The sequence below is a fragment of the Callospermophilus lateralis genome, chromosome 10 (assembly GCF_048772815.1).
Source record: "Callospermophilus lateralis isolate mCalLat2 chromosome 10, mCalLat2.hap1, whole genome shotgun sequence".
NCBI classification, from domain to species: domain Eukaryota; kingdom Metazoa; phylum Chordata; class Mammalia; order Rodentia; family Sciuridae; genus Callospermophilus; species Callospermophilus lateralis.
The window spans coordinates 1079632-1091715 of NC_135314.1; the positions used below are offsets into that span (position 1 = coordinate 1079632).

Genomic DNA, 12084 nt, shown 5'->3' on the forward strand with positions numbered 1-12084 from the left:
GGGGAGAACCGCCGAGGAAGGACCCTCGACCACCTGCAGAGGTGTGCACGCCTGTAGCATGACCACCCACACCAGCTGACTGGGACGGCTGCTCTCAGCTCATGGCCAGATACAGAACCAACCAGGGCTGACGGACAGAAGCCGGGAACCCTGGTGCTGGACACAGAGCTGCCCTTAAGAAGGAGGGACTGTCACATGGTGGCCACCGGGTGAGCCTGGAGGACCGCAGACAAGTGAAATAGGTCACAGGAAGAAACTGCATGACCTGCCGCGTGTGGAATCCGGCACAGCCTGGCTGTGCAGCGTGAAGGTGGTGCGGGGGCTGGGAGGGGAGGAAGGGGAGACATCCCCCAAAGGGCCGAGAGCTGCCTGAGAACATGTTCTGGAGGCCAGTGCCCAGCACTGTGGCCCAAGCCAGCAACACTGGACTGCACTCAGGTGAGCTCTGGTCTAAGTGCCTGCTGATGCAGGAGGAGTGAGTGTGCACACGCAGCCAGCTGGCGGGTGGCCATGCCGCCAGGTGTGCACACCTAGGATCCGTGCTGCAGTCACACGGGTTCCCGGCCCTCTGGACCATCTGGGTCCTGCCTGGGCCTGGACACCGGGCAGAATGAGCTGTGCATGGCTCATGATCTTGAAGGGGCGGGGATCCGTGCAGAGCTCAGCCGGCATCATACGAAAAATATGTGTAGGTTGCCAGGAGCAGGAGGTAAGCACTGAGGCATCCCCAGGGAGGTGGTCTTGTCTGCTCCTTGAATCAAAGTTAAACAGAAACCTCGGGCTGACTGAAGCGTCCTGAAGCATAGCAATGTTTACTAAGATCTGCATCTAACAGAGGCCTGGAGGTGGACGCCCTGTGGCCTAGAAGCTGGGAGCTCCTGGCAGAGGGGCAGGGACTGCTGTCCTGGGCCAGCACAAGGAGCCTCCCAGGGACCCGAAGGCCCTCCCCTGCCTCCACATGCCCCACAGGTGCCACGGATGGGGCACTTCTGAGAGACAAGCCAGAGATGCTTGCAGCCCAGCGTGTCCAGCAGGAGCCCCCAAAGTGCCAAGAGCCCCAGGCAGACGCAGGGAGCCCATCTCCCTGCGCCCCACCCTCTCAGGCTAACAGGGAGCACACCAGCTACAGGACCCAGCGGCTACCCGGCCTCGGCTTCCCTCCCAGGCCAGCGGGGTTTAGAGGCAGCAGGAGAGGTGTGGGGCGCGGCCCAGCACCCACGCCCTGGCCTGGCCCCATCACTCACAGTCATGGCTCAGGGGCCATGGAGCAGGGCTTCTTGGAGGCAGGGCAGGCCCACTGTTCACTCTCAGCAGCTGCAGGAGGGACAGTCCCAAAGCAGCCACCGGCTCTACCCAGCAGGGCCTCACTTCCGTCCCCAGGGCCTAAGGGACAGGCTCCAGACACAGCAAGCTCCGGAGGAGTCCCCAGTTGGGAACTGACTGCCAGCTCCAGTGGTGCAGGGGTCCTACAGGGTGCCTCCCCTCCCCAAGTCCCAGCCAGGGGCTGCCCTGTCCCCACACCATGCACCCTCCCTCCCCTCAAATCTCTTGGGAGGGCTAAGGAAGAGACAGGGACAGGTTGAAAGCTCAGCTGGACCCATGAGTACAGAGACCTCAGGTGGTGTGTAGGTGTGAGGGTCATGTGCAGGGCCAGGTGTGCAGGTGTGAGGGTAGTGTGCAGGGCCAGGTGTACAGAACAGGTATGCAGGGCCAGGTGTGCAGGTGTGAGGGTAGTGTGCAGGGCCAGGTGTGCAGGTGAGGGTGGTATGCAGAGTCAGGTGTGCAGGTGTGAGGGTAGTGTGCAGGGCCAGGTGTGCAGGTGAGGGTGGTATGCAGAGTCAGGTGTGCAGGGGTGAGGGTAGTGTGCAGGGCCAGGTGTACAGAACAGGTATGCAGGGCCAGGTGTGCAGGTGTGAGGGTAGTGTGCAGGGCCAGGTGTGTAGGTGAGGGTGGTAATGCAGGGCCAGGTGTGCAGGTGTGAGGGTAGTGTGCAGGGCCAGGTGTGCAGGTGAGGGTGGTAATGCAGGGCCAGGTGTGCAGGTGTGAGGATGGTATATAGGGCCAGGTATGCAGGTGAGGGTAGTGTGCAGGGCCAGGTGTGCAGGTGAGGGTGGTAATGCAGGGCCAGGTGTGCAGGTGTGAGGGTAGTGTGCAGGGCCAGGTGTGCAGGTGAGGGTGGTAATGCAGGGCCAGGTGTGCAGGTGTGAGGATGGTATGCAGGGCCAGGTATGCAGGTGTGAGGGTGGTGTGCAGGACCAGGTGTGTAGGTGTGAGGATGGTTTAGGCCAAGTGTGCAGGGCCAGGTGTGCAGGACAGGTATGCAGGGCCAGGTGTGCAGGTGAGGGTGGTGTGCAGGACCAGGTATGTAGGTGTGAGGATGGTTTAGGCCAAGTGTGCAGGGCCAGGTGTGCAGGACAGGTATGCAGGGCCAGGTGTGCAGGTGAGGGTGGTATGCAGAGTCAGGTGTGCAGGTGTGAGGGTGGTGTGCAGGGCCAGGTATGCAGGTGTGAGGGTGGTGTGCAGGACCAGGTATGTAGGTGTGAGGATGGTTTAGGCCAAGTGTGCAGGGCCAGGTGTGCAGGACAGGTATGCAGGGCCAGGTGTGCAGGTGAGGGTGGTATGCAGAGTCAGGTGTGCAGGTGTGAGGGTGGTGTGCAGGGCCAGGTGTGCAGGTGAGGTGGGAGGGTCTATGCAAGGTGTCTGCGGGGCTGGACAGGTCATGGCCCTCAGGCCCAGGTGTGGGGAAGGCAGCAGGCGAGGAGGAATGGGGAGGCCCTGCTGGCTCCAGGTAGGCCCTGGGGAGGAGGCAGCAGGCCTGGGCCTCCCTCCACTGCAGGGGCTCACTTTCCCCGACCCCCCAGGCCTCAGATGCAGCCAGACCTGCCAGCTCCAAGTCAGTCACTTCCTGATGCCAGGACCAGAGCCCAGCATGCCCCCCAGGACCTCAGCACCACCGAGGGACCGGGCACCAGCGTGGGGAGGGCTGAGTCCCTGTCTGGGTCCCCCACCCATCTTTTCCTGTCCCACCATGGCCTTGTGCTTCTGCATCCACCTCCCACTGGAGTATGAGTGTCCAGTCCAACAGGGGCCAGCAGGCATGGGGGCACACTCCAGAGCAAAGGAGACTGGGGAGGGGGTGAGTGACCAGGACAGGGAGGACCCTCCCCAGCCAGCCAGGCCTGCCAAGGGGTCCTGGAATAATGATACTGCCACCCACCTCTGGCCTGAGGAGCTGTGGGCCAATTATGGGGTTGGAAGGGTCCCCCAGGACCCATCTGGGGACACAGCCAGTATGTCCAGATGTTCAGACTGACCAGCTTACTGCAGTGGCCCCGGCCATGTTGCAAGGACTGACCCCCACCAGAGGAGACGGGGGTCTTCACTAACACCAGGCAGGAGCAGGGCTTGCCCACGGCTTTCGGGCTACATCCAAAACAGATGGGAACAGGTGGGCCAGGCCCTTCCCCTGCCCTTGGCAGCGCCCACCCCATCCCCCACCATCTCTTCGGGCCCGGATGGGCTCCTTCCCACAAGGCCAAGCCCTCCTGCCTCCCTGGGGCCCACCCTGACCAGCACAGCTGGGGGCTCAGAGCCAGGCAGCTCAGCCAGCTGTGGCCTGTGGGGGCCGCAGCCGGAGCTGGCTCCACGTGGGGGCTAAGGGACATGGCCACTACTGCGGCTCCAGCTGCCCTCTGATAAAATCTAGGCTGACCCTGGAGTGGCCCTTCTTGGTCCCTAATGCAGATAAGGCCCCTGGCTTCTGCACACCGCCCCCCTGAGCAGGCCCTGCGCCCACCCCTCCACATCAGCCACCCCTCTTGTTCACAGCCACCAGGCAGGAGCCACAGGGCCCCCAGAGCCACCTCCACTGCCTGCCTGTCCCCGGCAGTCCTGCCCCCCGTGTGCTTCTCTCCTGGGCTGGGGCACTGACCATCATCGGCATCTGGGACTGCCTGGCCTGTGGCCCTCCTCGGTGCACCCAGACCTGCCCGGCGTCCACAGGGACCTCTGCTGAGAAACGGGACCTGAGAATGCTGGGATGTACCCAAGCTCGTCCCCCATGGGGCCAGCAGCGGGCATCCACACAAAACCCAACCTCAGACACCCAGCTCAGGTCCAGCCTGGCTGCCCAGTTCCAAAGGCCAGGAACGAGGGTCAAGCCTGCTTCCCCATGGAGAGGGCAGAACACCCACGCTCTGTCCAGTGGCCAAGGTCGCCGGGCACCAACTGCCGCTGAGGAGCTGGGACTGGGAGGGGCCAGCGGCTGGGGCCTGCCATGACTGCCCTGTGCCGGGTGGTCGGAGAGCCTGCTGTTCCTTCCTCTGCCCTCGCCTCTGCCCTGCTCAGCCAGCAACAGTGGCAGACCGTGAGTGACGGGCCTTATGGGTGTGGGCACTGCCACCAAGACAGGCAGGCTGCTTGCTCAGACGCTAGACAGGCTGGGCTGAGTGACCGCCCAGTGTGCACAGCAGGCCGGGCCTCAGAGGGCCCCGGTGTGGCCCAGACCTGCCAAGTTTCAAAGAAGTCCCCCTGGCCGTCCACCCCGCAGCCCACTCAGCAGAGCGCCCAGGGTCAACTTGGGACAGTGCAGCCTGATGCCCAGGAGCAAGGACAGAACCCCCCAAAATTGGTAGGAGTTCTGCTCCCTTGGTCAAGTCACGTCACTGCTCCACACCTGCCTCCCAGGGCCACCTCAGACCACGGTGAGAACTGAACACACTGAAATGTGGGGGACACTGGCCCTGATGACACCCCAACGCACTGCAACAGGCCCCTGTGGCTACATCCACCCCCCGCAAGGCTCAAAGGAGAGTGGGGAGTCCAGAGGCCAGCCAGTTACCTGCAGCTGGCCCAATGAACACACAGTGCCCGTCCTCCTGGGCAGGGAGCAAGGCACAGGCGACCGGCAGCCGGCCCCCATCCAGGCGGCTCCAGCACGCATCCTGCAGAGCCTCACAGAACTGGCGGCAGGGCGGCAGGGCGGGCAGGGGGCCCTGGCCACAGGGCGGGGCCAGCAGCAGGCAGAAGAACCAGGTGAGGAAGGGGTGGCAGCGTGTTTGGAGGAGGCCCCCCCACGCCCGCGCAGCGGTCTGCACCTCCTCGCCGCTCTCATGGTGGAGATGGTTGGGCAGCCAGGAGCGCCCTATGCCCAGGTGGCCGCAGATGGGCAGGGTGGGCGGCAGGGGCAGGCAGCGGCCAGTGGGAGTCGGAGGGCCAGCCGCGAGCAGTGCAGAGTTATTAGCGAGACCAGGCCCCGCAGAATCAGCCACGTGGGAGACCCAAGCACCACGGTTCCCCGTTAAAGCTGCCACGGGGCGTGCGGAGAGAGCAGGGAGGGCGCTGTGCGCACCAGGAGGACCCGTCACCAGGGGAAGCAGGAGAGGCGAGCCAAAGGCAGGGCGTCCGTGGGGCTGGCGGGGACCAGCTGCTGCAGGCAAGTGTCCTTTCCCATCCAGATGCTGGGGCCTCCCTGGGAACAGCGGGCTTCCCCAGGGAGGGTCCCTGCCCAGCGCGGAGGAGAGAGAGACTCTACCTGGGGACTCCCGTGGCACTGAGTGCCCCCTCAGTGGTGCCTGGAGCCTGTCCAGGGAGGGAGGCCACTGGGTGGGCACAGCCAGAGGGCCAGACTCGGCCGTCCAGGTGCCCAGAGAGCCCGGAGCTCCTCTGTGAGGCCCGAGAGTGGTCCCGCTCTCCTCGGGCGTGCCGGAGGGCCCCGCGAGGGCCAGAGGGTCCGTGGGGGCCGAGGCGGGCCCAGCAGAGCTCTGGGCAGGGGTGGCCTCGTTCCACAGCTGGACGATGCTCTGGATGCCCTGGGCTAGGCTCAGGATCTTGGCTCCCACTCCCGCGACGTTCTCCTCCCTCATGTCCGGGCTTGCGGCTGGGGCGGCGGGGGTGGCGGCACTGATGAGAGCGCCAGGAGCCCTGCTTGGGGCGGCCTTCGGATTCTCCAAGGGTGGCCTGGGGCTGGCAGGGGCCGTCCTCTGCTCCGCGGGGTCATCCTGGGGGGCCACGTGTGTGGCGGGGGCCGCTGCAGGCTGCACGGGCAGGCTGCCCTGGGGCTGGGAGACCAGTGTGTCTTTGGAGTCGGCGATGTCGGTGGACCAGAGCCAGTCCAGGGTCAGCAGGTTGGCCCAGGAGGGCACGAGGCAGCAGGTGAGCAGCAGCAGCAGGCCAAGGCGTCTGCTGGGGTCCGGGGCCATCAGGGCTGTGAGCGCGCGGCAGGAGCCGGGGCGTCTTCTGCCACCGGGAGGAGGAGCCAGCCGGCCCGCCCTTCCGCCTCCCCACCCTCTCCAGCCTCCTCGGGAAGTCCCTTCTTCCACACTTCACTCCCATAGGACAAAAAGGCCCAAACCAGGGAGTCAAGGTGACCTGTGCCCTGGGATTCACCTTAACCCCTTCCTTTCCACAGAAGCAGGACAGAGGGACATTCTGAAGACGCCCAGCAGAATTCCCAACTTGCTCTAGAGTTCTGCCTGGGGGTGTGTGGGTGTGGGGGCCTCGGGCCAGGACTCCCGCCCCTGGGGACACTGAGGCAGCCGCAGTCCCCCTCACCCTGCAGCAAAGTACACCCAGAAGTCCTGGCCCCCAGCGCGGCTTGGTGGTAAACTTGGAACTTGAAAACCGTTCAACTTGCTGCAATTCCTCTCTGTTGCAACTGCTGCCTCCAAGGGCGAAACACGGAGGCCGGGGAGGGGTGGCCCCTGAGGCCATTGCCTGGACCTCCACCCACCCAGGCCCCTCCACCTCCCTGCAGGTCTGGGCGGACACTGCTTTCCTGCTGCATCGGAGTCCCCTCCCCACCAGGGAAGCAGCCCCTTCTCCCCACACCAGGCTTCTCCTGGGCACTCAGGTCCCAGGCCTGTCCAAGCTAATGCAGCATCAGTGGGGGTCGCCGTGACGGCAAAGGGACATTAGGGGTTTGTAGGGATCCGAGGGACCATCGACAGACAGCAGGCTCCCTGGTACACAGGCCCGGCACTGTCCAATAGCCTGTGGGATACCTCGATCCCTTGAGTCCCCTGAGATGACCCCATATGGTCACGGGGCAGCCCTCAGGACAGCGTTCTGGGGGGGGCCAGTCCTGGGGCACTGCCACTGGTCCAGCAAGGGAGCTCTCCAGGCCCACGGTCTGCGGCCACACAGTCCTGCCCTGGCTTCCTCCCCAGCCTCAGGTCCTGTCACCCGGGGGCCTGGGGGTGCTGCACGTGCTGGCTGCGTCTCCTCCGGGGGCGCAGAAGGCTCTGTGGCTCAGGCAGCGATGCTTGGGCCACACTCCCATGTCCGCCGTCACTCTCCCCATGTGGCAGGGCCAGTCCTGCCTGCCCACTCCGTGGAGGAGACCTGCCTGGCCCACCAGTACCCCCCTCTGTGCTGATGTCCAGTGCCTACCTGCCTGGGCCACCTGCCCTGCCCAGCAGGAGGCTGGGGGGAGGGGTGGGCCAGCGCGACACCTGGCCCCCGTGACAGCAGGCCCTTTGGTACAGCCAGACTTGAGGCAGGCCAGGCTGCTGTCACCTTAAAATGAGGAAACTGAGGGCCCAAGGGACGAAGCAGCCCAGGAGGGTCAGGAGTTGAGCTGTGTTTGGCCAGCACCATTCTGCAGGCCCCTCCTCTGTGCCCGGCTCCACCTCCAGGAGCAGAAACCAGCCTATTCATGGTGTGGGCCCAAAGTGCCCAAGTGAGCCCACGTGAGCCATGTGGATCATGTCAGCCAGGTGAGCCACGTCAGCCCACGTCAGCCCAGGTGAGCCACGTCAGCCCACGTCAGCCCAGGTGAGCCACGTCAGCCCACGTCAGCTCGCATCAGCCCAGGTCAGCCCACATCAGCCCAGGTCAGCCCACATCAGCCCAGGTCAGCCCACGTCAGCCCAGGTGAGCCCACATCAGCCCAGGTGAGCCACGTCAGCCCAGGTGAGGCCACGTCAGCCCACATCAGCCCAGGTCAGCCCACGTCAGCCCAGGTGAGCCCACGTCAGCCCACATCAGCCCAGGTCAGCCCACGTCAGCCCAGGTGAGCCCACGTCAGCCCAGGTGAGCCACGTCAGCCCACGTCAGCCCAGGTGAGCCACGTCAGCCCAGGTGAGCCCTCGTCAGCCCAGGTGAGCCCACGTCAGCCCAGGTGAGCCCAGGTAAGCCACCTCAGCCCAGGTGAGCCACGTCAGCCCAGGTAAGCCACCTCAGCCCAGGTGAGCCCACGTGAGCCATGTGGATCATGTCAGCCCAGGCGAGCTCACGTCAGCCCAAGGCTGCAACAGTGGGTAGACAGCACCCACAGGGTGCAACGGCCTCACCGGCTCCCAGAAGTGCCCCCTCCTCGCTCCAGGGAAGACTCAGTACTTCAGGGACACTAGAGTGGCCAGAAGGCAGCAGCTGGGGTGGAGGTTTCGCAGGAGGGGCTGGTGCTGAGATTCTGCCAGTGTGGGGCTCTTCCACCCGACCAGCCTCCTCTGTGACACGCAGCCCTTCCAGACGGGTCCAGGCAGGGCAGGAGGCCAGGCCCCACGGCCCTGGGTGCTGGTGGGAACAGATCCCCAAGGAGGGGCACAGCCCACGGGGACCAGCTCCCTCAGTGCTCGCCCGCAGCTCTGAGCACAGAGCACAGAGGGCCGCGGCACAGGGACCCTGTGCTAAAGGTGCTTCCCCAGCAGCCCACCCACCCTGGCCCTTTGCAAGGAAACCAACAGCCGCTCACTTTGAGGTTTAAATAAGTCTGAGAAGCCAAGACCAGCTGAGGTGATCCAGCAGTGGGAGGTGCTGCTGCGTCTGTGAAGTCCTGCGTCACCGAAGTCAGGGGCCGGCTGGCGCAGAGCCTGCTCCTCCCTACTCACTCTTGCTGCCCGACCTCCCCTGGCCCAACGGTCACACTGCCTCACCCCGCGGGCTGGGGCAGGTGGGCCCCCCAGACGGAGCCAGGGGCAGGGGGCGAGGGCACGGACCTGGGGTGCTGGGACGCTCCCGGGACCCTGGCAGTACAGATTCGGGGCTCAGGTGAGCCCACACCTGTGCACCCATTTCCTCCTGGAGCAGGCTGACCCTGCACCCGAGATGTGGCGACCCCACCCTTCAACCGTCACTCCCCTGCTGGTCACCATGCCAGGCCGGTGCTCAGGTCTCCTCTGGTCCTCAGGGCCTGGGCCACACCCTCAGAGATGACCCCCCCGAGACAGGGACCCAGGGCCCGAGCCCAGTCCAAGTCAGGACAGAGGGCAGCATGGCAAGGAGTGGCCTGCCCTGGCTCCTGGGCTGAAGCTGGGTTCAGTCAGAGGCCTGGGAATGAGACCAGGGCATTCCAGAGAAGACAGACAGGCTGCTGGCAGGCATGCACCAGGACGAGCCCAGGAGGAGGAAAGGCCACTGCCCAGGCCCGCCGTGCTGGGCACTGTTCACACCAGCTGGCCGGTACCCTGCAGAGCCCTGCATGGCCTTTCTGCAGATGAGGAGACCCAGGCACAGAGGCCAGGAGGAGGCAGAACCAGGACAGCACCAGGCAGCATGCACACGTGTGCACACACACACTCACAGGGTAGTCACGCACACACGCTGACACACCCGCTGACACACCCGCTCACAGGGTAGTCATGCCAACATGCTCACACACACGCTCACAGGTAGTCATGCACACACGCTCACACACACACGCTCACAGGTAGTCATGCACACACGCTCACACACTCGCTCACAGGTAGTCATGCACACACGCTCACACACACACGCTCACAGGTAGTCGTGCACACACGCTCACACACACGCTCACAGGTAGTCGTGCACACACGCTCGCACACACGCTCACAGGTAGTCATGCACACACGCTCACACACACACGCTCACAGGTAGTCATGCACACACGCTCACACACACACGCTCACAGGTAGTCATGCACACACGCTCACACACACGCTCACAGGTAGTCATGCACACACGCTCACACACACGCTCACAGGTAGTCATGCACACATGCTCACACACACACGCTCACAGGTAGTCATGCACACACGCTCACAGGGTAGTCATGCAAACATGCTCACACACTCGCTCACAGGTAGTCATGCAAACATGCTCACACACACGCTCACAGATAGTCATGCACACACGCTCACAGGTAGTCATGCACACACGCTCACACACACGCTCACAGGTAGTCATGCACACACGCTCACACACGCTCACAGGTAGTCATGCACACACACTCACAGGGTAGTCATGCAAACACGCTCACACACACGCTCACAGGTAGTCATGCACACATGCTCACACACACACGCTCACAGGTAGTCATGCACACACGCTCACAGGGTAGTCATGCAAACACGCTCACACACAAGCTCACAGGTAGTCATGCACACATGCTCACAGGGTAGTCATGCAAACACGCTCACACACACGCTCACAGGTAGTCACGCACACATGCTCATGGGGTAGTCATGCACACATACTCATGGGGTAGTCATACACAACGCTCACACACTCAGACACAGGCTCAGATGTGACACAAGGGCACCCTGGCAGCCCACCCACATGCTCACATGTAATCACATGGGTCCGTGCACACTCGTGCTACACCCCTGGTGCTCTGCCCACCAGTGGTGCCCTCCACCTGAGACCCCTTGCCCATCTTTGCAGGCCATGTGCTAGAGGTCACCATGTGCTAGAGGTCACCGCCACCCTCCCCAGGCCCTGGGTCAGGAGCCGTGCTGCAGGGTAGTCATCAATCGATGGCGTCCAAAGGGCAGGGCTGCTGTTTGAGATCAGAACTCAGTTTCAAACAGCTGACCGCTCTGTCCCTCTCGAGGCAGGGGCACCATATGCAAACATCTGCCTCATCAAGGCCTTGTTCCCAAAATTAATCCCCATGACGCTCGGGGTTGTCTAGGAAGTGCCCAGAGAAGTCTCTTCACTTGAAAACCCACTGCGCTAATGTGATTTTACGCCTCCTACTGTCTCTGGGAAATCTCAGAACAGAAACCCCAGAGGCCCTTCCCTGGCACGTATGCACAGGGGACTCGGGCCAGCTTGAGGGGCCCTGGACTCATGTCAGGGGTGCCCCTCCAGCCCCACCTCCGTCCAGATGGCTCTGGGTGCTCAGACAGCTCTCCTGGGGCCGCTGACAGCTGGGCCCTGCGTCCATGTGCTCAGCACTGAATTCCTGGGCAGAGCCAGGCATGGGAGACTAACCTCGGGGCTGCACCCAGGACAGCAGCTGCCCCGACATGCATGTAGCACCCCTGAGGCCACGTGGCAGGGCGCCCGCCCTCCCTCCACCCCACCCACCCTGCTGCCCTGACCACACCAGCTGCCCTTGAGGCACAGCATGTGTACAGCGGCCTCCTGTGTGTTAGGGTGGGTCTCACAAGGTCCACCAGGCCCGCCCGGAACCCCTGGGCTCTGGCAATGCAGCCACCTCCGCCTCGGGGCGCTGGGTCTGCGGGCACATGGCCCCTCGTAAGAACACCAGTTCCAGGCTCAGGACTGGTGGCCACCAGGAAGGGCCATGGGCACACATGTGCACCCTCGCTCCCACGCTCACGTGGGCACCTGCCTGTCTGGGAGCATCATGGTGGCCAGGGCTGGCTGCCCTTGGAGGCGGAGCAGCGAGGGCTCAAGGGACCTGCAGGGAGTGAGGGGCCTGCTTGGCTCCGAGGAGGCCAACGCCGAGGCTCAGGGGAGGCCAACTGGGAGGCCCAGCGGGTGCTCGCTGCTCATGGACTGGACCCAGCAGGAGGAGACGGGTCCCACATCCAGATGGAGGGTGGGCAGGGAGCCGGGGCCCAGCAGGGGTGGGGCAGGGGAGGCAGGCTGGCCCAGGGGCCCAGTCCTTTGCCCTTGCTTTCCCGCAGCAGGTCTCTGAGCACTGAGCTCAGGAAGTGCCGGCCCTGTGTCTCTGGAACTCAACACAGCAACATCCATCGCGGCCCCCCAGCAGGACCCCAGGGGCGAGAGCAGCCCCCCTGCACAGGGCAGTGCCGTGAAGCGCAGCCACCCAGCACACAGTCACCCCAGGTGCCTGTGGGGCTCCCTTCTTTGGCTCCGTGGAAGCAGGTGGACAGAAGGGCTCCCTTCCTGGAGGTACCAGGTGGCCACCATGAC

The 12084-nt window shown here is 64.2% G+C and overlaps 1 protein-coding gene across 5 annotated transcripts in view; it reads right to left on the reverse strand.

Annotated features, from left to right (window-relative positions):
* Col18a1 (collagen type XVIII alpha 1 chain) overlaps positions 1-12084 on the reverse strand; it is a 100898-nt gene that overhangs the window by 53529 nt on the left and 35285 nt on the right. For 3 of the 5 annotated variants that reach the window (XM_076868067.2, XM_076868066.2, XM_076868065.2), the window contains exon 1: positions 4841-7383. The exons of 1 other annotated variant lie outside the window; for it this stretch is intronic. In XM_076868067.2, the coding sequence (XP_076724182.2) occupies positions 4841-6200 (1360 nt within the window). In that variant the 5' untranslated portion in view covers positions 6201-7383. Of the gene's footprint in view, positions 1-4840; positions 7384-12084 lie in introns of those variants that run through there. One more of the 5 variants, XM_076868068.2, reaches the window with a different exon arrangement.